Source organism: Triturus cristatus, chromosome 10, assembly GCF_964204655.1.
Source record: "Triturus cristatus chromosome 10, aTriCri1.1, whole genome shotgun sequence".
In the NCBI taxonomy this organism is placed as follows: Eukaryota; Metazoa; Chordata; class Amphibia; order Caudata; family Salamandridae; genus Triturus; species Triturus cristatus.
This window is the reverse complement of record NC_140593.1, coordinates 536,867,367-536,894,147: the sequence shown is the minus strand read 5'-3', so window position 1 is coordinate 536,894,147 and position 26,781 is coordinate 536,867,367. Positions and strand designations below refer to the sequence as shown.

At 46.5% G+C, this 26,781-nt stretch overlaps 1 protein-coding gene across 1 annotated transcript in view; it reads left to right on the top strand.

Moving 5' to 3' along the window:
- Positions 1 to 26,781, top strand: part of GALNT11 (polypeptide N-acetylgalactosaminyltransferase 11) — a 319,722-nt gene that overhangs the window by 274,472 nt on the left and 18,469 nt on the right. The window contains exon 10 of the mRNA XM_085632014.1: positions 13,079 to 13,183. Within this exon, the coding sequence (XP_085488140.1) occupies positions 13,079 to 13,183 (105 nt within the window). The remainder of the gene's footprint in view (positions 1 to 13,078; positions 13,184 to 26,781) is intronic.

Genomic DNA, 26,781 nt, shown 5'->3' with positions numbered 1-26,781 from the left:
GGAAATGACTGAACCTTTACCCTGTTGTGGTATCAGAAGATCTCCAAGGGCTTGCTGTAGAGCTTTCCTCCTGTTAAGCTGTCTCAGGGACACACAGACTTCACCTGCAGCTTCCTTGAACTCTACTGCTGGGAGTTCTGACCTGCCAAATCCAGTTCTAGGACCTTGGAGGTTGTTCCTGCTGCAAAGAACTATCAAGAACTGAACCTACAAAATCTACACTTCACCCGTCTTCCGGCCGTATTTTCTGATGCAGCACCGCTGTGCGGGAGAAAATCCCGACGTGCAGCCCTGTGCTGCCGAAGGAACCAACGCAGTGCCTGTCAGCGACCCAAAGAAACACTGCACACTGAGTCCAACTAACCCATCTCCAAAGTACGAGAATCCCGCACTGACTCCGACACAGGCCCTGCTGTGCGGCTACAAGAAATGACACATCATGGGACTGCGGCTAAAGAATTTATTGCAGCGCCTGTTTGCTGCTGCCCATTGACCTCAAGCGTGTCACGAGTTTTCGCGCATTGTGTCTGTGTACCACGCATCGTGATGCAGCACCCACAGACCAGAAACGTCTTGGAATCGACGCATCACTTCCCCCTACTGTCAGGAATTAACGCATCACTTCTCATTCGTGCAGCAGAGTTGTTGCATCGCCTCCCCAAGGACTCAGGAATTGACGCATCGCGGTATTTTCTGACGCTTCCCTCCTCTGCGGCTGTTTTACCTTGTGGATTTTTGACACATTTGAGGTACTTTGTATAAAAATCACACATCCATAGATTTCTATGGACAGAATTGCGTGAAACCTTTTAAAAGTCATATTTTGAGTTGTGTATGATGGATTTTTGTCGTGGTCTTGTTTGGTTTAGATAAAGATACTTTATTTTTCTAAACTGGTTTGGCATCCATTTGTAGTGTTGTCACTGTGTTACTGTGTGTTAATTTACATATGCTTTACACATTGCCTCTGAGATAAGCCTGTCTGCTCGTGCCCAGCTGCCAAGGGGGTGAGCAGGGGTTATATAGGTGTGTAACTTCCTTTTAATGGCTCATCTTGCAGATTCCCTCCATGAGAGCAGACAATCTCATTCACCTGTTGCTGGAAGAGCATGAGTAGGAACTACACCCAGAAGTAACAGAGGTCATTTTGTCTATATTGTGGTATCAATTCATGGAACTCTTTGCCATAGCGTGGAACAACAAGTGCTCTCAGGCAACCAATTAGAACCATCTAATTGGTTCCCTGGGACAATGCCTTCAGGTCTTAAGGCCTGCTGTACAGGTTTGCTGCACAGCTGATCCTGATCACCTCAGATTGGGCAGGAGGAACTGCTACATCAGTCTGTTGCTACTCCGCATTAAAACACCTGTTGCTCGGTGGCGGACCTGCTCTCACAACAGGATGGTAAGGTCCTCCACCACAATCCCCAAATGCTGCTGCTGCTTGTCTGGAGACTTAGCAGTGTCAGCCCATTTGCCTTTCTGACAAAATCACAAACTTCATCTTAGCTGCAAAGAAACCCACTATGAAATCCATTTATGCTTGTCCCTGGAAAAAAATAGTTTGATGGTCTGAGCCGGAAGGACTAGAACGTTTTAAAGGCCACCTCTTTGACATCCTGCTATTTACCCTGTCTCTTGCAAAGAAGAGTCAGAGAGTAGCTATGGTTAAGGGCTATTTGGATGCCCTGTGCGCCTTCAGGTGCCACCTAGAACAGTCCCTGTTTAAAATGTTGTCTTGATTTTCATAATGGTTTCCCCCAATCTAAGCCAATGCACAGTTGTCTGGTTTAAATCCTCACTTTTGAGCCAGGATTGTTGGTGACAATAACTTAAATCCAACGGAGATGAGAACTTAAGGTCCTCTCAGTTTGCCCACCTTTCACACTTTTCTATCTGGGTAGGTTGGGCCTTTGTACCTGCCATTAATCCATACCTAAGGTGGTATCTGTCATCCTTCTTCCCTCCTCATTATACCAAGGAAAATGAGTGACTACATAGACTGGACTACAGATGTGCTGTGTGCTTTTTCACCAATCTCACTAGACAGGACAGAGTGGATGATCAGCCCTTTGAGAGCTTTGTCAGGACTAAAAATGGCAAGGTGTCGACCAAGCGCTTCAAGTTTGATGGATACTTCTAACCACAGATTCCTCAACTTAGAGTACTCCCCAGGCACCAGACTGGGTTCGCAAAGCTTTCACTGGCAGTGTTTCTGTGTGCTGTGATGTGGCGCATATAAGCATCACCCCTGTGTGCTGACGGCTGTGCCTTTCTTTCTGTGCCTTCCATTAGGGATCCGGAGCTCAGCTCCAACTTAATCGGCCTTCTGATGACTCTTAAAACAAGAACAATCCGCTGTGCTAGGGAACCATGTCCTCTCCTAAAACTACAGATTTCAAACCATGCTACAACTGTCTAAAACAGATGTCAGTCACGGATCTGCTTGAGGCGTGTCTCTTGAGTTTAGGCTCGGACACTACTCTAAATAATGTGACATGCTCAACCTGGGACTGAGAAACAAAGCTATACATCACTGCACACAAGAAGACGTCACTGGTCTCTCATAAGTTGTGTTCCAAGCTAAGGGTGCAGCTCGCTCCCCTTCCCAAGGCCGCTCAGGCAAGAGATCAGCTTTGCGGTCAAAGTACTGCAGTAACTCAAAGTTCAAGTCCAAACGTAAATGCAAAAAAGCAGAGGTGGGCTCAACCCCTTCCTGCTACTCTCCATCTAAAGAGTAGACACCAGGGTGTGGTGGTGTCAGCCCATTTCCTTCTTGCTCTCTGGTTGCGGAGCAGATACCACAGTTGGTCCTGCTTCATCCCAAATTTCCCATGTTATCTGTGATGCCACATCAGAGCATTTAAGTAGGCTATGTTGCATATATTTGGCACTCTTCCAGGTCCCTCTGGAGCACCTGGCCCCAAAGGACCTGCAGGTGCCCTCAGTTGGGTTACTGCGGCTGGATATGTCCTCTCCACCATCTATCCCCTTTGGACCAGTTCTAGGCTTCGTTCCAACTCCAGTGCAGTCTTCCACCCTGGCTCCACGATCTGCATTACTCCCTCCCTAGTTGGCACTGGAACAATGTCCTCATCCTAGGATCCACCCCCTTAGCGGTCAAGTTTCTTGTTGACTTTACTGTAGTTGTTGACCATGTACAGTGCTCTGGTGCCTTTTGGCTAGGTTTGTGCTATAGAATAGCATATAGATACATAATAAATACATGTGGTCATGCAACAAACAGGGTGGAGTAGAGTCCACAGTCTTGGGTCCTATGCCAGGAAGCGCTGCGCCTCTGCAGTTGACTGGCGTGTCGGAACATTTCCCTAATTATCAACCACCTGGTGGGATCCTTGAATGTCAGGGGAAACCAGATCAGCCGACAGCCTCTAATGAGTCGCTAATGGCGTCTGCATCCCGAGGTGGCACAGGGCATCTTCCAGCTGTGTGGAGAACCCTGTCAATAGTTTTGCATATTAGAGTTACCAAGAAGGCTTTGCCTCAGCATGGTCTCGGTGCCGAGAGAAGATGGCACTCTAAACCGGAGCTCCCTCCGAGAAAGGGACTTTTGGGTGGCCATCCGGTAGAGTCTAATGCCGCAGGCCTCTTCTATGAACGTGATCAAGTGGAGGGATAGAGGGATGGCGACTAGATGGAGCACAGGCTAATAGCGGTGATTCGGCCCACACCCAACATGGTGGAGGAGATGGAGTAAAACAGGCCCTCAGCTCGCAGCGTGTGGTGAGCCTGCGATTGGGCGTGGAGGCTCTGAAAGAAGTTGGAGAATGACCCCCCAGGACTCTGGTTGGCCAAGGCGACATAGAGGAACTGGCAGCACAGACGCTGCATCGCCGGGACCCGCATGGGTGGTGAATGCAGGCCTTGCTGAATGCCCGGCCCTGAGGCGGGAGTGCTCTTGATGGCTGTCTCCCGGGCGAAAGAGGGGGGAGCATCTCCCCTAATGGCACTGTGGGGTGTAGGGAAACGGGACTGCTCAAGAGTGGGGTCCAGTGGGGAGGCACGGAATTGAGAACCTAGGAGATCCCCCACCAGGTTGCTCACATGACTGGGACTCCCCATTGCTGCTGGTAGAGCGACTTGGCTGCTGGCGCTGTGGGGTGCAAGGTGTCTGAACTGGGCTGGACCCTGCTAAGTGTGCTCCCGCCTTGAGTGCGGTCTGGTGGGAGGGAGTGTACAGTTGAGGCCCCGGGGGAGCCACCACGTAAACCTCCTCAATGTTTGTGACTGCTTCACTATTTTTGGGGGGCTACTGACCCTGCTGCTGATGTTGGAGTGGGCACCTGGTCCAGACTGATACCGCAACAGACACTGTCTACCTAGTCCTGCACAGGCATCAAAATAGGGGCTAGATAAATGATACATGACCATGCAATCCCAAAGACTGAAACAGAAAGCCTTTCAGAGTGAATCCGCTGGGGTGAAGACCATGTTCAGCACTGGACCGGGTACTGCAGGTGCAGGCGGGGAAACGGAGCCTCCCTAAAGGACCTCCTCCAGATGATCGGAGACACCAAATCCACACTTAAACATAAAATTGACACAGTGGCGATTGATATTCCACTCATGTGATGAGACTGCAAGAAGCTCTCCATTAGAGTGACCTCAGTGGAGCAAACTATTGCGGACCAATCAGACCCCCTCACTACCCTAAAAAGAGAGTTCAACTCACTACGAGAGGCCGCGGATTTCCTTCATGCCACAGCCACGGACACAGTGGGAATGCCCCGTTGAAACAACATCCGCGTGTTGGGTCTCCCCGAAAATTGTAAGGATAAAGAACCAGAACGCTTTCTGGAGGAGTTTGTCAAAACAGTGATGTTCAAACCCGGATCTCCCTGTCCACTATGTGGTAGAACAAGCACACAGAGTGCTTTTAAAGTCCCCCAGACCGAGACCAGATTATAACCACTGATTGCAAAGGTCCTCATTTACAGGGATTGAGACAGCATCCTCAGTGCTGCATGACAAAAAGGTCCCCTCACCTGTACAATCTTGCTCTTCCCGAGCTATACACAAGAAGTGCAGCCGAAGCGCAGGTACTTCAAAAAGGCAAAAGCGGAGTTGCGCAAGATGAATGTGCAATATATGATGCCCTTCCAGGCTAAACTGCATTTCATGTAAGAGGTCTAATCCTGGTACTTCACATCGCCGAAGGCAGTGTGGGATTAGTTAGAAGACTGGTGCCCAGTTGTACGCAAGAAACAGAAAGGGGTCCACCCGTTGCCATAATGAAAGGGCACAGAGACAGCAGCACTATGGCCAGCAGGTTGGACAACGCCACAACAAGAGTATGACAAACCCAGTTCATTACTTCTCAAGTAGGACTCCTGAGCAACATGCAGCTGACTACAGAAAACTACCTATAAATACTGGGGAGCCATAGTTGCAGGACAGAGCCTCAGAAGCAGAGCCACAACAACATACTATCGACTTCCCCTTGTGTTATTCTGCTCTGCAGCCCTTTGAGGTTTTTTTTTTTTTCTGAATTTCCTTTTTTCTTCTTTTAGGTCATAAGACAACCGTAAGGACTGCCAAATTCTGTGTTTTTGAGGCTTGATACTTTAAATGTTTCACAAGGCTAGGCGACAGGCACCTCAGCCATTGGGGCAACAGGCAGTCCCACGTCTGCATCATGAAAGCATGAGGCAGTAGGGTGGCGGGTATTTTAATTGAAAGTAGAGGGTTATTGACAACTCTGGAGTACCGTGCGGTCATAGTGGAGACGGGGACACCTTGGATTCGAAACAATGTACAACATTCACTTAACTCTCAGGAAATGTCTAACCAGCAGGGACAGGGTCTGCGGATCATAACATGGAACGTTAATGGGCTGGGACACAAATTGAAGAGAGGGACAACTATGGGCTTTCTTGCTAGACAGAATCCCAACCCAGTTTTATTACAGGAGATACAGCTAGTGGGCAATTAATGCAGATTTATTGGCAGAGGCTGATATAATGTCCTGGCCCACTCTGGGTTTATGTCCGGCTCTTGTGGGGTGGGTTTCGTAGCCTGTGGATCGGTCCCTTGTTGATCATCCGAGTCTGGACAGATAGTTAGGACTGCTACGCGGCTGTAATGGGAGAATGGAATGGGGAAAATATAGAAGTGGTGTCTATGCACTTCCCACTGGAATTACAATTAGTGCTGTGAGAGAGAAGGGGTATGGGGTTTACACAGCTTCCTGCAGGGATCCTGATCATTGGGGGGCATAAACCTTACGCACAATCAAGACATGCACATGGACAGGTTCACCACAGCTAAGCCCCCATGCAATAATGACGGACTATTGCAACCGGTCCTGACAGCCTTTGGGCTTATGGACCTCTGGCGTTGTGCCCACCTCACTGAAATGGAATATTCATACATGGCAACTACCAGACATTCTCTGTCCCAATTTGACTATCTCTTTGCACCATTACCACAGGGGGGCAGGTATAGGAACCACACGCTTTCTCCCATGTGGAATATCTGACCACTCCCCACTTATGATGACACTATATTCCATGTATACCCTGTGTAGATCCGAGTAGAGACTGGACCCATGGGTCTGCGTGACTGGGCCAAGAGGGCTCGTGTGGACCATGTCACAAATGACAACTTTATAGACAACACAGGGTCAGTTAGCGGATGAGTGACCCTCTGGGAAGCCTATAAGGCGGTCTTCCAGAGGCACTTTTCGCCATCAGGCAAACTACGTGAAAAAGAGAAGATAGTGTGGGATCTGGAACATTGTTTGGACCAAAGGGATGCGGACTATATCAGTAACAGGAGCGCTGAACTGCTACATCATCTAGAACTCCTGGGAGAAGAATATAGACAGGTGACGGAGAATGAAGTGCAGATGCTATACCGAAGGCAACAACCCAGGCTCTACGAGGCAAGCAATAATGTGGGCAAACTGTTGGCCTGTCTGACGCTTAAAGAATAAAGCCTATGATGGGAGGGACGCATTATGACGGAGCCGGGCACCACGATGGAGTCTGGGACAAACATCGCACCGACATTCGCCGTGCACTTGGAGGGCCTATTCTAGCCTAAACTACACTACTCCTCAGAGGAAGTGGAGGTGTTTGTGCGGGAACTCCCTACCCCGGTCCTGACAAGTGAGGATGCTGCCCCGTTACACCAGAAAATAGAAAAGTCTGAGATTCTAGAGGTTATTAAGCAAATGTACTCTGTCAAAATACAGGGATCAAATGGTTGCCTGCAGCATTTTTTTTAAATGCCTGAGGGAAAGATAGAACATCTCCTGCAGATGTTTTATGAAGCGAGCAAACCGGGGTAATTACCTAAGGATCTCAGAGTTGCCAACTTTACCCTCATACATAAAAAGGGCAAACTTCCAGAGCACTCTGCCTCATATCAACCCATTTCCCTGCAGATACTGGCTAAAGTGTTGGCGAACTACGTGTACCACATAATAAACGTAAACATGTGATCAGTCAAGGACTTATGCCCTACAGGACGACCAGACAGAACCTCCAGTGCCTACACAGCAGCTACTATTCGCGAGCCTATGGTTGTGGTGCCTCGACGCCGAAAAGGCATTTGATTCCCTGGAGTAGCCCTTTCTAATGGCGGTCCTGCATAAGACGGGGATTGGCATGGAATTTCGAGCATGGGTCCAACTGTTGTATACAGACCATAGATCCAGGTAAATGGTGTATTTTCAGAAGAATTTAGTCTGAGGCATGGAACCAGACAGGGCTGACCACTCTCTCCTGTGTTGTATGCCTCGGCGATAGAACCACTGGCCACTGAATGCGATGCAACGCCCATATACGTGGTAACAGATCGAAAACGGACTGGGAAGATATCATCTCTTTGCATGCTGATGACCTCGTTCTCTATATAACAGTGTCGAAACATTTCATTCTCAGGCTGCTGGATATACTTAATGGCGACTATACGGGAATCAGCATAAATTGGCGTAAGTCCATAGCGATCCGGTTCACCCAGTAGAGCCGTACTTTGAAACAACCACTTGCAGTGGCAGATGGAGGGCTTCACATACTTCACTAAGGACCACATGGTGTTCATGCTTAACATTTTAGTGCAGTTCCTTGAAGACTATAATGCAGATGTAGCTACCTGGAGAAAGCTGCCACTGTCAAAAAAGGCAAAAAGAACAATTGATGAACAGAATGCAGGACAATGTCATACATTCACCCCAGTACAGAGATCTGGGTCTAAATCCATCGTTTTTTTGCTCACCATGCCATTCCAGTTTGAACCCAGCCATTTGCAAATCAGTCTTGACCCTGTGCCCAATGGGAACAGTCCAGCCCGAACTGCCAGGCCAGGTCCTCCCTGGACTGGAAACAAGCATCCTAGGACAAGTTTCAGGCTTTCAGCCCTCATCAGCCAGGATAGCTTGACTCCAGTGGCATGGAGAGCACGGGACCCACGTCTGGGCATACCCTTCCCACTCGGGGTGACAAATGCAAAAACAACAGTTGATGGACGGAATGCAGAACAATGTCATACATTCACCCCAGTACAGAGATCTGGGCCTAAATCTCATTTTTTTGCTCACCATGCCATTCCAGTTTGGACACAGCCATATGCAAATCAGTCTTGACCCTGTGCCTCATGGGAACAGTCCAGCCCGAACTGCCAAGCTAGGTTCTCCCTGGACTGGAAACAAGCATCCTAGGACCGGTTTCGGGGTTTCACCCCTCTTCAGCCAGGACATCTTGATTGTAGTGGCATGGAGAGCACGGGACTCATGTCTGAGCATACCCATCCCACTCGGGGTGACAAATGCAAAAACAACAGTTGATGGACAGAATGCAGAACAATGTCATACATTCACCCCAGTACAGAGATCTGGGCCTAAATCCATCGTGTTTTTGCTCACCATGCCATTCCAGTTTGGACACAGCCATATGCAAATCAGTCTTGACCCTGCGCCTCATGGGAACAGTCCAGCCCGAACTGCCAAGCCACGTCCTCCCTGGACTGGAAACAAGCATCCTAGGACCGGTTTCTGTGTTTCATCCCTCATCAGCCAGGATAGCTTGACTCCAGTGGCATGGGGAGCACGGGACCCACGTCTGGGCATACCCGTCCCACTTGGGTGATAAATGCAAAAAAAAAACAATTGATGGACAGAATGCAGAACTGTCAAAAAAGGGACAGGTGGTGTTCTACAAATAGATTTTTCTGCTGAAATGTTTGTATATATTACAAAATACGCCCTACGAGGTCTCTCACTCTTTTTTTCGGCATGTTAACAAAGTGACACAGCTGTTATTATGCGATGGAGGCACTACTAGGATTGCACTGCGCACACCGGTGATGGGGGCCTAGCCTTACCCAACATAGAACTCTACTACTGGACTTCACAGCTCCAAACAATCAATGTTTGGGCATTTGCTGACTTGCAAGAGCCATTCCTGCAGGTAGACAGAAGGGCTCCCAGACCTGACCAGGCTTTAAGGTTTTCACATATGAGAACTCCTGGGTATCTCAAAACTAGGGGATGTGTGACACTCATCACATATAGCTGAAACATGAATTGACCAAATCTGGACCCCTCCTAGAGTCCCTGGAGGACAGGTTTCTGCTAGAACTTCGACTTCTGGTGGCACCACTCCTGAAACATGCCATATCACAAATTTACAGGACACTTATCTCCAACAGTCATGGCCCGCTTGAGGCCCTCAGACAAAAATAGGAGGTAGATTTTGGGAGTGCTAAATGATGGAGATTGGGAGGAAGCCTGTAGATATCCGAGAAAAGACTGCTTAGATTGGACTTTCGAAGTATACAATGGAAGTTCCCCCACAGGGCATAATTTAGTAGAACACATCTCTTTCAAATTGGAAGGGTGGACAATGATAAATGCCGTTGAGGCTGCCATAGGCCAGCATCCCTGATCCACAGTATATAGGAATGTCCCAATATACAAGCATTCTTGTCCAGGATATGACACATATTGTCCCGCATCATTGGAGAGCAGGTGAATCTTGCCCCATAGCTGGTGCGTCTTGGGATCTGGAACGACCAGACGTCCTCTAGACATGCTTTGCTCTTCTGCAGCGTTTCGGTGATGGTGGACAAAAGGGACAGTGTCCAACTGTGGGGCAGTAGGACGATTTCTGGAGTTAATCAATGGGCCCAGAACATAGACTGGCGCACACAGGCAGAGAAGACCATATAGCGGGCCGGGGTTGCCCCCAAAAATTCCGCCAAAATATGTGGGACAATAGAGCGAGCTGAGAGACACTGTCTGACTCTACAATAGTCACTGTATATGTTGACCAAGACTGTAATTCGAGATGATGACCCTGAACACCTGTAGTTCCGGCCATGAACATTGCGGGCAGGAGACCGGTGCTACCCCTGAATGGCACACAACTGGGGACCATACAGCTCTATGTAATACTGCATTGTACCTGGAGATTGGCAAATGTTGCTTTCTTTATACCTTTGCTAAATACATTTAAAAAAAAGCGTTGCCTCTGAGACACTACGCATTGAGTGGAGCACGGGTCTCTTGTACGCCTTCCCACCTCTGCCTCTCCCGAATTCTGAAAAAGATCAGGATCGATCAGGCCCCAGTCTTCCTAGTGGTTCCAGAATCAACTATGAGTGTTTGGTAACTGGAATATCTGGGCATGAGCATCTGCACTCCGATAAGGCTCCCGGGAGGATTTTGTGTTGCAGCAGCAGGGCAAACTTGTCAATCTGCACCTCCATACCTGGTGATTGAGCGGCAGAAGTTAACTGCATTTGATCTGTCACCCAAAGTGGTGGATGTTATCTTTGCCTCCAAGTGCTCCTCCACAAAGTCCATTTAGGCGCTGGGACAAATGTGTTGCTCTTGTGTGGCATCTGCAAGACACACCCTTTACAAGCCACACTTTTTATGTTTATTGTTTGTTTTGTCTTTAGCCCAGCAAGGCCTTGCAGTAGTCTTTATTAAAGGTTATTTTTATATTTGCCAGACCAACCGTCCTAGTTTAAATCACCTGTTGTTGTGCGGTTTATTAAAGGTTTTACACACATGTTCCCTCCCAAACCATCTGTGATGCCACAGTGCGACATTAACTTGCTCTTGACCTTCCTCATGTGCACGCCCTTCGAGCTGTTGCACAGCTGCTTGTTGTGTTTTCAGACTCTAAAGACGCTGTACCTCGTTGTGATAACCAGAGCTGATTGTGTGAGTGAGCTTCATGTGCTATTGGTACAAACTGCCATACTCCTTGTTTTTCCTTGAGAAATTGCTGCTGAGGACTCTGGCAGACATGGTGCCTAAAGTCGTGACTCTCTTTAACACTGGACAGTCTATCCCCCATCCAGTGTTCTTCGCCACTTCTCAACCCTTGAAAAAGGAGGTTTCATTGGCTGGAGCCCAAAAGTCCTTAATGTTTTTCATTAATCAAACCAAAGGCCATCGGGTGGGTGATAAGCTATTTGTGGGGTTCTCTCGGGTGAAGAAAGGGAAAGGCTGTGCAGAAGAGGACCCTGTTAAGGTAGATAGTCCCCTAACATCGGCTACGCCCTGGCCATGAAGCAGCTTCCGTCAGGTCTGAGCCAAAGTTGCCTGGTCTTGGTATCTGTCAGGCTGTGATTTAGGCGTCCAGTACAGATGTTAACGAAACACTACTGCCTTAACAACCAGGACCGAAGAGAAGAATATTTTGTTCTGAACCCACTCCACAGACCCTCTACCTTGCAGAGGTACTACTTTGGTATCTATTTCCAGGTAAGGAATCTGTAGCTAGAAGTATCCATTAGAACTAATTACTTCCTGTCAGTAATGCTCTTTCTGGTAGATACTCTAACCGCAAATTCTTCACTGCCCTCCCTTCTCCCTGGCCTTTTCTATGTTCTAAAAAGGTCCCATTCTAAATGTGCACACTGATATTACCAACTGTTCACGATCTCGCAGTGCGTGGAAGACCAGCAAGAAACTCACGTCAGCGCCTCACGTTAGCGCACAGGGTTGGGTCGGCGCTTATATGGTACTCTGCTTCGTCATTTCCTGGGCGTTATGGAGTCAATACAAAGGTGTACTGCACACTTGGGGACGTGTAGGGGTATTGCTAGTGAAAGCTTTCTTGATCCAGTCTAGTGCCTGGGGAGTATTCTACAGTGAGGAATCTGCGAGTAAATAAGGGTATCCAGCAGTGTTACCCAAGGTAAGTAACTTGTTCTTCTCATTGCTTTATCTTCTGTTTCATATCAAGAGCTGCTACGCCTTGGTCATGAAAGACCCTCCTGAGATTTTTCCACTAGGGTCATGACCACTTCTTCTGGCATCAGTGGTGTTCCTATGGCTGACACCTGCTGGCTGGCCACATTGTCAACCCTACATACTTTAGTCAAACATAACTGCCTCTCAACTCACAAACAGTGATGGTTACCTCGCCAGGGCTGTGCTGTTCCTTTCTGTGGGGTGAATCAGCACTATTCAATCCCACCTCCTATGGATTGCTTCGGGACTCATTCTTACGGCAAGAAATCTGCGGGATATCAGAAGACAATGTTACCTACATTTGGTATTTCTGGTTGATACATGGCCTCCCTCAGACTCCTTATTGCCCCTCCCTTCTTCACTAACAAGTGTGTGCCATGAATAATTAGAGGTATGCAAACGTATTGATGCTCTTTCCATCCGTGATTTTGTTCTCTGTAGAAATTCAAATACTACAATAGTTATCCAATTAAATACATTTCATCAAATGCACTGGGTGTAGGGCACATGTTAAGCCATACAGAGCAGATAAACCCAGAACACCACCTACTCGTGACCTCTGATAACCATTGTGGGGTGTTTAATATGTCCCTGAGCCTGATCTGTCTGAATTACAATATGTTAGATAGCTCTGCTATATATTTTAGGTACCATTTTTTGGTCACAGTATGACTCCTAGATCAAATGGGTTTTTGAAAGTGACTGATCAGGGGCCCTTAGGAAAGACCAGCACCGTTATAAGGCCAGATCCGAAGAATAGGCTAAACATAAATCACATTGTAGTTGCTATGACCCTACCTTATTGTGGATGTGTTAATGATACGTGTGTTTTTCTTTCTTTTCTAGCTCTTCAACATGCAGACCCACAAATGCCTGGTTGCCCAGGGTCACCCAAGCCAGAAAGGAGGACTAGTTGTAATCAAAGATTGTGATTTCAGTGATCCTAATCAGGTTGGTGAATGTAATGTGTTCGTAATAATGTTCATATTTTTTCCATCTCTCTGTCATGACATCATCCTGAACTTATTTATGTAATTTGTTGTTAAAATAAATGTTTGAGATGAAAAAATAGAACAGTAACGTCATATCAATAAAACACTCATAACCCACCACGTATTATCTTCTTGTTTCAAAATAACAAAGTATGAAAACAGAAATGCATACCACTCAGTAGAAATGGGCTACATTGACTCATTAGTAAAGTAATGCAAGGGAAAAGGCTAGAATGGAACTGAGACTAAGATTCCAAAAAGTTGGGGAGAGTAGAATATATACTTGAGAAGTGGGGCTGGCCTTTCTCTAACAAAAACAGCAAAACTAAATTAATACTGATAAAACAGGTAACTTTAGCATTCAAATTGGAAGGCATAAATTAAAGAAAGCTCACAGCTAAAATGATACACTCAACTGGGGCAACACACTAACAACATTAAAGAAAGGAGAGTGGAGCACGAGTAAACTGCCTAGGTATTCTGTCAGGATTTCAAATTCCCTAGCAGGCAGCTCCTCCTTGGAAGAGCTGCAGTGTTCCAGATGAAATTAGAAAAATGGGAAGTAAAGTAGTTAAAGGAGCAATATATATTTTCTCAATTAACAAACCCTCTGACCCAGGCAGTAATACCATTACTTTTTTCAAAACTCCTTAATTTTTTTGTATTTGCAGGAGCAATAACTAGTCAGTGATGAATACCATTCTTATTATAATACTACCCTCACACACTTTGCAGTGTCATGCTTCATCATTGGGCCGGGTCAAACGCCCCCGTGCAGACCAACACAGTGGGCAGAGCGCAACATTCACCAGAATGTGGTCAGTTCAATCTGTAGACCAGCGGTGATTTGACATGAGTTTGATTAACGTAAAATAAGTGGTTGTACTTCCACTGCTTATTTATAAGAATTCTATGTAATGGAACATGACAGTCGAATGATTGCTGTAATCTCGATCTAAAAGAATTTGTATTAGGATTTACATGATGATGGTTTTATATATTTCTCCCTGTTTGTTCGGGATAAAGAGTGTGACAACAAGACCACGGTCCCACAACGGTCCCGGGTTTGGAGAATTTCTAATAAACCCTTGTAAGTCTTTTGGATACATTAAGGTTATTGATTTGCATCATGGGTTTGAAAGCAGATAGGAGCTGGTCTCCTTATAACCACTACTCTGCTTTCGGGTGTGCCTAAGTGGAGTTAGTCGGGTGTACAAACTTTTATTCTCACCTCACGGGTGTAATGTATGCCTGGTTTTTACCGGTGTCATAGTAGCCAAGTGGTGAGGTGATGTTTTCTTTTGGGTGATATGGTATATTTACTGGTATATTAGTTTAGAGGAAATTCATTTTTATGGAAGGTACAGCAGGGGAGTAGAACGATAAAATATATGTTCTACTTTCTTTTACAGAAACTTGTTCGCTCTTGGAAATTACCCAGAGTACATGATGAAAGCAGTATCGGCTGTTTGTCGGTAGAAGGTAAAAAATCCCCAATCAGGGGCGTAGACCAGATAATAACGGGACCAACACCCTGATGGATGCCAGAACGACTCAGATGAGCGTGTAACAGTGGCTGAAACATGTTGGTTAACGCAGCAGGGATCTAGGGGTCTTTACCTCCCCTAATTGTCCCGAGAGATTACTTTTAATCCTACCAGGGGGTGACAGGAATAAAGATTGATGATGGTCCCGCCTAGGCAGTTTTAAGTGTTTATGTCTGCACTTTGTGGTCCCTTCTCCAGGGAATAATTCTCCTTGTTTTTGTCTTCACTATTTGTGTTTTTGGTTGACACTGTTTGTCTTTCTGCAATATCACCACTATATACTTCATTCTAAAAAAATGTTGCGCTCCGCCCACTGTGTTGGTCTGCACGGGGGCGTTTGACGCGGCCCAATGATGAAGCATAACACTGCAAAGTGTGTGAGGGCAGTATTATAATAAAAAAAAAATGTCCTTCTTGCTATACCTCTGGGCTTTAGATAGTGAAGGATAAAACTATTTCTTTGTCACTGTCTTATTGCTTTGTAAATAATAATTCTTTGTAGTTCTTCTCTGCTTAGTGAGTTTCACCGTTTGATAGGGGTGATGAATACAGGCCCCAGCTAGGCCCGCAGGACACAAGGGTTCGCTCTCCTGTAATGGAATCTACAAGGAAGTTGGCACGGAAACTGCAAAGTACAAAGACAGCATTTATTAACCCTTAAGGGTGGTCCTACAATCCACACAACACTCTTCAGTATTGCATTAAGTAGCACAAAGAACTTACGTACATGGTCCCCTTTTATACACAATAGAGGGGCTCATAAGTGGGTGGATACAACATGAGGCCGAAGAACATTACCATTTATGGTCATTTTCGATGCTGAATCAATATGTGGGCGGAGCTAACACACTCCTTGAGCCCGCGAAAACATGGTCAAGCAAGGCTAACTGATAACAGATGTGGTCAAGTCTGGGCATGTGCCAGATGGACAAAGGAGCTATTTATAGACTGTTACTAGGCAGATTACAAGAGCAACTAACACAGAGGTTGGACTCTTCTCGTGGGGAACACGTGGAAGCATGACAATACAAAATGGAGTCCAAACTTCGGTCAACATAACGGAGAAAACACGATCTATAAAAGGGGAATTAATGTCTTTAGTAAATGCTTAATCACATCGTCGTTTCAATTTACAACAGACGACCCTTTCAGCATTTACTGAAGACATCCGGTTTGTTAGGATAATCATCATGTATGTCAATTGTCATCATTTCTTCAACTTCTTTAGCTAAACGTTTTTGGTGAGCAACATCGGCAATAGCTTTCTTATCAGGGATACAGAATGATACACATAATGAGCAGAGCAAGGGACCACATTGAACGCAGATGCAGCACGAAAACAGAACCGCTACAATAATGCAGAGACCAGTTAGAACCTTCCATCCCCAGGCAGTAATTAACGCCCAAAACCATCCAGAAAAGGACCAAGTGCCGTTTTCTGTGTGGATCTCAGCTGCAATTTTATGCAGTTTATTGATGGCATTATAAACTGATGGCGTATGATCAGGGATAAACACACAACAGCTACTTCCAATAATTTTACATGCTCCTCCTCTGTCAGCTAGCATAACGTCTAATACCATACGATTCTGCAATGCAACAATTCTAGTAATTTGCAATTCCTCCGTAAGATTCCCAAGAGCAGCAGCAGTCTGATTTGTTACAGCTTCTACCACTCTTGTTAATCTTCGGATCTTCCTACTGTTCAGGGCAGCTCCAACAAAGAAAAACAGTCCTAAGTTAAAATCAATATACTGCTGCAGACTGGTGTCAGTCTGATCTACATCGTCAATTGATAGAGTACGTTTATACCTATTTACAGTCACGTTATTCAATAATTTCAAATCCTTATGATAAGATGCGGGTGCTAGGAATACAGGAGGTAATAGAAATGATACATAGCATACCCCAGACCACCCAGCCGGCAGACGGTAATAACCTTTATTTCCACACACAAAGTACGTATTATGGGAGGCTAAGAAGGTACTATTGTTCAACCCATCAATATTCAGAACAGTAATACAATCACTAACACCAACAGGGATAAAACCCACACTCTGGACACACAGGTCCGCTTGAGCTTGTGCTACTTGAATCACAAATTTGTCCTTTCCCACAGTGTCTCTTGTGTTCGTGAAGATGTAGGGAATGGATTCATTGTCTGGTCGGTACTCTTCCCACTCCCAAATTGTCCCATTCGCTTGTGGATACCCATTTTTGTCTTGATGGCATTCTTTATTAAGTCTAAAAAGCAATCGTCCCACTGTCGGTTTCCGAGTGGCAAAAAGCAAAGTATACCATGCTCTACAAGAGCCATTATGAGAGAAAGGAAGTGGTATGAATGGCGTTCCTCCTTTCTTCTGATGAGCTGGCATCATCCCACATATCCAACAGTTCGTAGCATTCGTAGCAACGTGGGTATGATGCAGCATCTGGATGAAAGTGTTATTCAAGTAAGACTGTCGATGCTTCAACTCTTGATACGGTAATGTATAAAAGTAGTGCTCCTCAGGCACCGGAGTTGTCAACACAAGAATCTTCCGAGCGGGTGTTACATCCTCCACGAACCATGTGGTTATCCCAACAATGGCTACTGTCAACATGAACCCTAATGCACAAAGGATTTTCTTTTTCTCCATGTCAAAGTAAAAAAAAGAATAAAACCAATATCTTCCTGAAACTAAAAGTCTGTCAGAACTCTTCCCCTTGGGCAGCGGTTGATTTCTTCACCAGCGGGCCAAGACGGGTGTCGCTACACTAATGCAGGGCTGATCCCCCCCCCCTTGCCTCATCGGCTCTCCGTTTCACTAACCCAAGGGCCGTTCTGACAGTATGTCCTGGTACTGGAAAACTCACTTCCTTGGTCGAAGATGATATCGCCTTCCTCCAGGAATCGCGTGGTCCGGAAAGAGCTCGTCAGTGGCGTTTGGCTCCGCAGCACGGTCTGTCTCTGCAGCCAAGATTTCTCGTTGATCGGTCAACACAGCAGGTTCCACCAATCCGGGCGGCACCTTCCTACAGTGCAGGGAGTGGATCCAATTCTTTCTGTTGGAGACTCGCACAGCCGTCCTCGTTGCGAGGAGGACCTGCTCAGGGCCCACCCATCTCGGTTCCAAGCTGTTCGTTCTGTCGAAAACTTTCACCATCACGTGGTCCCCAGGCCGGAGACCATGTCCTTCACCAGTAGACCGATCAGGGAGCGCCTCTCGGACCTGTTGATGGATAGAAACCAAGTTATCCGTTAACTGTGCCAGATAATCGCTCATCATTACACAAGGTACATCATACACAGCCTTAGGTCTTGGTGGACCCCAAATATTCATTGGGCGTCCGAAAACAATTTCATAAGGTGTAAGGCCAGTTCGAGAGTGTGGTACCGATCTAATTGACAATAACGCCAATGGCAGAGCGTCTGGCCAAGTCAAGGACGTCGAAGCTTGAATTTTGGCGATCTTAAGCTTCAGTGTACCATTATACTTCTCAACTAGGCCTGCAGACTGAGGATGAAACACGGCGTGGAACTTCTGAGTGATGCCTAGGCCCTTCAAGACATACTTTATAACATCCGCTACAAAGTGAGGGCCGTTATCACTCCACAGAAGTCTACAAACGCCATATCGGGGTAAAAACTCCTTCAGCAGCAGCTTCGCAGTAGTCATTGCAGTATTGTCTTTCGTAGGGTACGCTTCAACCCATTTGCTGAAGGCGCAAACCACTACTAGGACATACTTCAGATTATTACAGCGCTCCAGCTGGATGTAATCCATCTGCAGAACCTCAAAGGGTGCAGTGGGTGTCACAAACCCTCCTGCTGGAGTTCGAGTACCCTTTCCTGGGTTGTACCTCAGGCAGATCATACAAGTCTGCACCACCCTCTTCGCTGTGCTAGCAATCTCTGGATGCTCCCAGACTTGGGTAAGCAATTTCACAATTGCGGAAGCTCCAACATGTGCTAGCCCATGTGCCATCTGAACCATAGGTTGTACAAAAGCCGTGGGTAATTTACATCTATCCATCTGCTTATTTCTCCAGCAACCCTCATCATCCAATTCTCCCTCACTAGCCCATTGTTCCCGCTCTTTGTCAGAAGCGGTCCTTTGCATTTCTCGCACTTCCTCCTTCGCATCATGCCATCTTTCCACCTGTGACTTTACCACATACATGGCAGTAGTACCGGGCTGCATCGCAGTCTCCCGTGCTACTCGGTCTGCTAACGCATTCCCTTCTCCAACTTTATCAACTACTTTCCTATGGGCGCTACACTTAACGATGGCAATTTTCTTTGGGTATGTCAGTGCAGTCAAAAGATTATGAACTAACTCTCCATGCATTATCTGTACTCCATGTGACGTTAGAAACCCTCTCTCCTTCCAGAGTAGGCCGAAGTCATGCGCTACTCCGAAGGCATAGCGGCTATCTGTATAAACATTCACACATAGTCCTGTACTGAGCTCACATGCTCGTGTTAATGCTATCAGTTCCGCTGCTTGAGCTGATTTCTGTGGTATGCGTGCTGTCTCCACTATCGTTTGTAGTGTGGTAATTGCATACGCTGCTGAAGTCGTACCATCTGGTAGCTTCAGGCATGATCCGTCCACCCACAGTTCTCCATCTACATCTGGAAAGGGCGTATCCTGGAGATCAATACGACCCTTTGTTTGTTCCTCAGTCACAAGAATACAATCATGTGCTTTCCGCGCCTCAGGCTGGGTTTCGGGGTATGGCAACAATGTTGCCGGGTTTAACGTTACGCACCTTTTTAACGTAATATGAGGAGTCAAAAGCGTCAACTCATATCCCGTTAAACGGGCACTGGTCAAATGCTGCGTTTTTGTTTGATTGAGCAGGGCATCGACAGCATGGGGGACTAATACCAACAGCTTATGAGATAACACAATTCCCTCGCTTTGGCGTATTGACACAGCTGTCGCCGCAACCGAGCGAAAACACCCTGGTAATGCTCGGGCGACAGGATCAAGTACAGCCAAAAAATATGCACAAGGGCGCTGCTTATCGCCGTGCATCTGCACTAAAACTGACAATGCACATCCATCTTTCTCATGCACATACAACAAAAAGGGTTTTGCATAATCAGGGGTCCCTAACACTGGTGCTGAACAAAGGGCCTGTCGTAGTTGCTGAAAAGCAGTATCACACTCATCTGACCAAGGGATTGGGATAGGCGTGTCCTTAGTCAAGAGGGCTAACAATGGCTTAGCTATGTGCGAAAACCCCAATATCCACTGTCTACAAAAAGAAACAAGACCCAAAAATGCACGCACGTCCTTCTGCGTGGATGGTCTCGGTGTGTCCAAAATTACTTGGATACGATCCGATGTGAGTGCACGTCCCTCCTTAGACAAAAGGTGACCCAAATAAGTCACCTTTGGTCTACAGAATTGCAATTTCTTCCTAGATACTTTATGATTGTGGGACGCTAAAAAGGAAAGGAAGGATAACCTACTTTTTTCACACAACTCCAGGGTGTCAGCCGCCAGCAAGATGTCATCGACATATTGAACGAGGGCGACCCCCTCGAGCAGAACAAAAGAATCCAATTGTCTTTTCAAAGCCTGACTGTAAATGCTAGGGCTTTCTGTGTAGCCCTGGGGAATCCTACAAAAACGATAAGATCTATTATTTAATGTAAACCCAAAAAGATATCGGCTATCAGGGTGAATGGGAATGGAAAAGAAGGCATTCTTCAAATCGATCACGGAGAACATAGTCGCCGTAGGTGGGACCAAAGTAAGCAACGTCGTGATATCGGAAACCACTGGGTACTGAGGTATCACGATCTTGTTCACTTCTCTCAAATCAATTATAAACCGATAAACTCTGGCATCCGTATCCTTTTTCAGTATGGGAAGAATCGGACTGTTACAAATGTTGTAGGGGACTTCCTCCACTACTCCTACCGCCATCAAATCCTGCACTATCTGTATGAGAGCCTCCTCGCCCTCCTGGGAAATACGGTACTGTGGGAGGCGTGGTAACACCGCCCCCTCCTGGACGCTAATGTGGACCGGTGGAATCACCATTTGTCCCACATCAGTATCCGAAGTTGCCCACAAAGCACGAGGGAGGGTAGATAACAGCGCATCCTCTGACATCGTATACATCCGTTCTGATCGGGGGTAATTGTCATTCAATATTACCCGTACACCAGCAGGGGAGCAGCGGATCGTAGCTCTAAAATGCTTTAACATATCAAGACCCATAATGTTGTCCGGTGTGTACGGGGCAAGCAGAAACGGACAGGGTGCAGAAAAAGAATCAACCTTAAACATGAGGGGCTGTGAAAGAGGGCTTCGGGAGAGTGTACCGTCAAACCCTACCGATGTGACCATTAAGCCGGATGGGGGAGCCCCCGGAACCAATTGCTTAGACAGCGCACTACGTGTCGCTCCTGTATCCACTAGGAACTGATCAGTAGAGCCCAAAACCTCAGCCGATACATAAGGGCCCTTCTGATCGACCGGCACCTCAACTGATTCTAACCCCCATCCAACGCATTCCTATGCATGCTGAGAGTCATGGTACCCCGAACGGTCAATCCCCGACGCTTGATACTGATGCTGGCGATCGAAAACATTTGATTTATCTCGGTGCTGCCCAGAAGAGTCAAAACGAGCCTGTTCGTTAGAATTTCCTCGAAAATTCGAGAAACCCCCTCTACCTCGCGGGCCACCGTAGATATGCCCTTGACGCGATGCATGCAACACCGGGCAGTCCCTAGCCCAATGACCCGATTGCTTACAATACGCGCATTGGTTCCTATTCAAATCAGATCGGCCCGAGGGAGGACCATAAGATCCTCCCCTACCTCTATTACTACCCCGTCGAGGCGGGCCATAGACTTGTGCCAACATCACCTTTGTTTTCAAATCTTTCGATTTCTTTTCCTCCTGGCCCTTTGCTTCTTGCTCCTGACGTTCATAATACTGGGCGATAGTCAGGAGGGCCGTCGGTGTAGCGGAGGACCAAGAACTTTCACTCGCTTTTAGACGGGCCGCAACTGCCGGCAGCAGATTAGCCACATATTTATCCGCAAAAAGGTGGCGTCCCGTATCGTCAGTAAGCGACTGTCCACTAAAATCATGAAACGTCTCCTCAAAGCGCGTAAAGAAGTCCGCAACTGACTCGTCAACTTTCTGTTTACATGCAGCTAACATATTCCAGTCAATCTTTTTAGGGGGAATAATTGTCTTCAACTTAGCCACGATAGCAGCAGGGAGATCTAAAATACTCTGGGGCGGTTTCTGCGCAGGCTTCCTCTCCCTATCCTCATCCTCCAGTTCAGACCATCGAGCCTTAAAGGCAACTATATCATCTACCTTTCGGACAGATCGCCACATATCCGGTGGTAGAATAAGGCCAAAGAACAGGTCTATATCTGCTAAAGTCATAACGCAAGAATTCAAGGCCCCCTCGACTTCTTCGTAGAAGGCCGCTGGATTCTTGCGGGGGTCGGGCAGCGCATTCTTTAATGCCATAACATCAGCCCTATGCCACGGAGTGTAAACCCAATTATACACAAAATATCCCTTAGCATCGGCGGAGGTAATGTCCGAGCTAGTCCCCGCTCCTTTAGGAGGAACATACAAAGGCGCCGCCTCGCGCATTGGCTTAGCATGCACTAGATCGCTCTTATCTGATTGAGAGGTGGATGAGTGGCCTTCTGCGGTACACGAATCCGACTGCGTCTCCTCCCCTGCTCGTTGGCGCGCTTTTTCTTTATGGGCCAGCACCGCGTCCCGCAAGGCGAATAGCCGCCGAGCCGTATCAGGAGCCTTAGAGGGAGAAAAAAACACCATCATGCAATGCTTTAGCATCCGATGTCACTTCTTCAGGCTCAAAGACACTAGAATATTTCCGAAAAGCAGCAATCACTTCCTCAGCGAAATGGCTCAAAAAATACAATCTCTCTCTATCCTGCCAGGACCCCCAAGTATGGAACAATTCATCCACGGACACCTTACCCTTAAGTGCACGGAAGGAAATTTGCCGAAGCTCAGCCATATGCTCAGCCGATAACATGGACCGCGTATCTACCTTACCCGGACCCGGGACAGAATCTTGCGGCCTCGGAGCAGATGCGCCGACATAAGGGGGCGGAGAGCGATCTAGTAAATAAAAATCATCATCAAGATTATTAAGGACAGGATAAAGTGGCTGCCGAACAGCATATTGACCCGAAACTTGCAGCCTACGCTCTTTCTCTTGTCTCTCTGTCTGTTCTCTGTCTTCCCGACGCTTCGCTTCCTGGGCTCGCACATGATCATTCTTCCGTTGTTCTTTATCAAACAGCGCTTTCTCACGCTTCTCTCGCTCACGCACCTCCTTCACCCACAACCGCACACACTCAAACATATCCTGACGCGCACGCCGCTTACACATACACTGTTCCACATACTCAATCTTACGTATATCAAACGATCCATACAAAGGCCATCGTAACTCAGGGTCTTTCTTAGTATATTTCCTCCATACTGTGCTGTACATTATGGAAGAAAGACCATGCTTCACATACATATCCCTATTAGGAGTCCCCTCTGGGGGAGCTGGAGCAGATTCCTCGAGGTTCAACCGGTTTCCAAAACAGCAACACCACTTACGGAGTGCGCTGAAAGCAGGCATGCTCAGAAATAATGCAAAATATGCAATATTATAGAAAAATGGCACTTAATCGTTGCGCCGTTCAAAGTTACACAACTCCGGAGAAATCTCTCCACATTACCTGCCTATATGTGTTGCAACGCATATATATTCACAAAGACAAATACAAAATATGACTAGTCATCACAAATCAAACTCAAATAGCCAGATCAGGCTTCAAAAACTCGGAGCAAGTACCGTACACCGGTTCTTACCAATCAAGAGTCCAGATTCCAACTGCCAAGCTCCACAATCGCCCAAACGGCTTTCACGGCAAGACCGACAGAAGAGGTCTCAGTCGGGGACCGGCGCCACCCAGACGGTCAGCTCGGAAGGGAAGGAAGAAAAACCTCGGGATGCCAGGGCTAAGACGCCGCTGGCAGTGATCACGTCCCCGGCCAAATTCCTCACCTTCGTCGCGACCAGTCCTTCGAGCATCCGAGTCGCCGATGAGCCCCACGTGACGGGCGCCAATTGATGAATACAGGCCCCAGCTAGGCCCGCAGGACACAAGGGTTCGCTCTCCTGTAATGGAATCTACAAGGAAGTTGGCACGGAAACTGCAAAGTACAAAGACAGCATTTATTAACCCTTAAGGGTGGTCCTACAATCCACACAACACTCTTCAGTATTGCATAGAGTAGCACAAAGAACTTACGTACATGGTCCCCTTTTATACACAATAGAGGGGCTCATAAGTGGGTGGATACAACATGAGGCCGAAGAACATTACCATTTATGGTCATTTTCGATGCTGAATCAATATGTGGGCGGAGCTAACACACTCCTTGAGCCCGCGAAAACATGGTCAAGCAAGGCTAACTGATAACAGATGTGGTCAAGTCTGGGCATGTGCCAGATGGACAAAGGAGCTATTTATAGACTGTTACTAGGCAGATTACAAGAGCAACTAACACAGAGGTTGGACTCTTCTCGTGGGGAACACGTGGAAGCATGACAATACAAAATGGAGTCCAAACTTCGGTCAACATAACGGAGAAAACACGATCTATAAAAGGGGAATTAATGTCTTTAGTAAATGCTTAATCACATCGTCGTTTCAATTTACAACAGGGGATTCAGAGAAGGCTCTTGTTCTCCCTAGTCTCTCTCTTTTGTGACATTATGAATACGATTCTGTCCATGTTTACAAATCCAGAAATTAATATTGTATAGTGCGTGCTCCTCTTACGGTCCGGTAACTGCCCTAACTGGTAAAATAATGATGTCTAAAAAGAGGATTCTCATCAGATGGGATCTGTTGTTAAAGGACAAACGTTTATGGCATTGTGGATTCATTGGATTGTTTCTTAAGAACCAGAAAATACATATTCCTGTTTTCGCTTGCACTTTGTGTCAAAGGCATTTGACTCCATTACATTGTTCAGTTTACTGTACACTGTTCACAAATGTATATTTCCCAGTAAGGCAATTATCAAAACAGAGGTCTCTATGCTAGTCAAATTACTTTGAGTAGGTTTAGTCAGGCTGGTCTTCCTGCTCTGTGTTGGAAGCTGGCCTTTTTATGTAGTGTATCAAAATGAGGTACACTTAAGGTGACCAACCATCCGTAAATTTCACGGTCCGTCCATTATTTGGGCTTCTTGTCCGTGATGATCTCTTTCACGGACACATTTTGTCTGCTATTCTGGACATTGGAGCGAGCTCTCCAGACTAAGCAGTCTTAACATATAATGCCTACCAGTATGGATGACATGTGACTCCAACACGTTGTAGTCCTCATTGTCTTAAGCAGGGCCACTAGAATTGTGTGTCCAGGGAGGGCCAAATTATGAGGCAGGGTTGAGCAAATTATGCAACAAGAAATGTCAAATTATCTGGCGTAATGAAAGCCATTTTGTAATAATATGACTTCATTATTTTGCCATTTATAAACGTGTTACTACCTGTTTAACACCCAAACATAGCCATAAGCAACAGAAAGGTGACCAGCCACCCTTTGCAAAGGGCCTTCCGCTGCGTGGAAACATGTGTTGCTGCATTTTGAGTAACGTTTGAATCATTTGAGCTAAAATCTGCAGAATATGCGGCAGATGATGGATTATGTGGCAAATGCAGCAAATCTATAATGATGCAAAAATCGCAGCAGCCGAACAATTGAATAATTTTAGTGGCCCTTGTCTCAGGTAACATTTCTTATACATTGGCTTACACCCTCATACAAGCCATTGTGGCTATGTGGACCATCACCTCTCTCTTTCTCCCCTTCAAACTATGCCTTGATCTGCTTGTAAGTTTTATTCTTTACATGCGCTGCAATAGTATGTTCATGTCCCCATTGCAATTAAACAGCTGAGAATATTAAACTGAAGGCCAGTGCTTTGGTCGAGTTAAGTTAGCTCTGTCAGCCTTAAAAGATGTGTGACTTGATCTTTATTTTGCAGTTCCAGTCTGTTTTTATAACTGTGACTGCTATCTTGGTGAGGAACCAGGGATCGGAGTACTTTTGTTTGCAAGGCTGCAGAAAACTCTGCAAACCATTTTGCTCTGAGAAATGCCCAACCATTGCCTCAAGAGTTTATGTAGAGTAGAGTTTATGCAACGGGTGTATTCTGCAATGGATGCAAAAGTAAAGTTTTTTAACAAGCTTAAACATGAGGCAGGCTATGAATCTACCTTTCCTGAGCTGCACGATAATGCGCTCTCCCTCATTCTGTCCACTGTGAGTTCATCTTGCTTTTTCATGGCTCTTCATGCCACCAGCTTAGTTTTGCCTGGCGATTCCTGATGATCATTTGGTCAATAGCGGTGTCAGTCTACTCTCATAAGGATGGTTGAGTGACCAGGGTGATGTCCAGAGGTTTACTGTGTCTAACATGCTGTCTCATGGTTCACTGTGTGTCGAGGCTGCTGTGAAATGGTACTCTGTGTTCAAGCTGCTAAATGATGATTCATGGTTTGATCAGGCTGGTATACGATGATTCTCTGTCTGTCCAGGATACTTTAGATTTTTCCTGGCGGGTGTTGGCATCTGTTTGAAGGCTTCCTTAGTCTTAGTGAGCTGTCTGATTGTGAAATCTGACAACTTTTATGGCTAGGCTGCTGCTTAAAGTCCCTTAACTGCCACGTCTCGGTCAAGTTATGCCACAATGTTTTGAGCTAGCCCAGCACATAATATCTTTTCAAACTGTTCTTTAGTATAGCTTTGAGAGTGCTTGGGGCTATTTAGGAAGCTGTTTGGTGCAAATTCTCACTAACATAGAGAGCGCTTGCAAAAGCAGTATTTAAATTGACCTAGATTGGCATGGAGATGGGTAGCTGAGGCTAAAATGAATTGTATTAGGACAGTGTCTGGGTAGCTCGGAGTACAATAATAGGGTTAATACAAAAA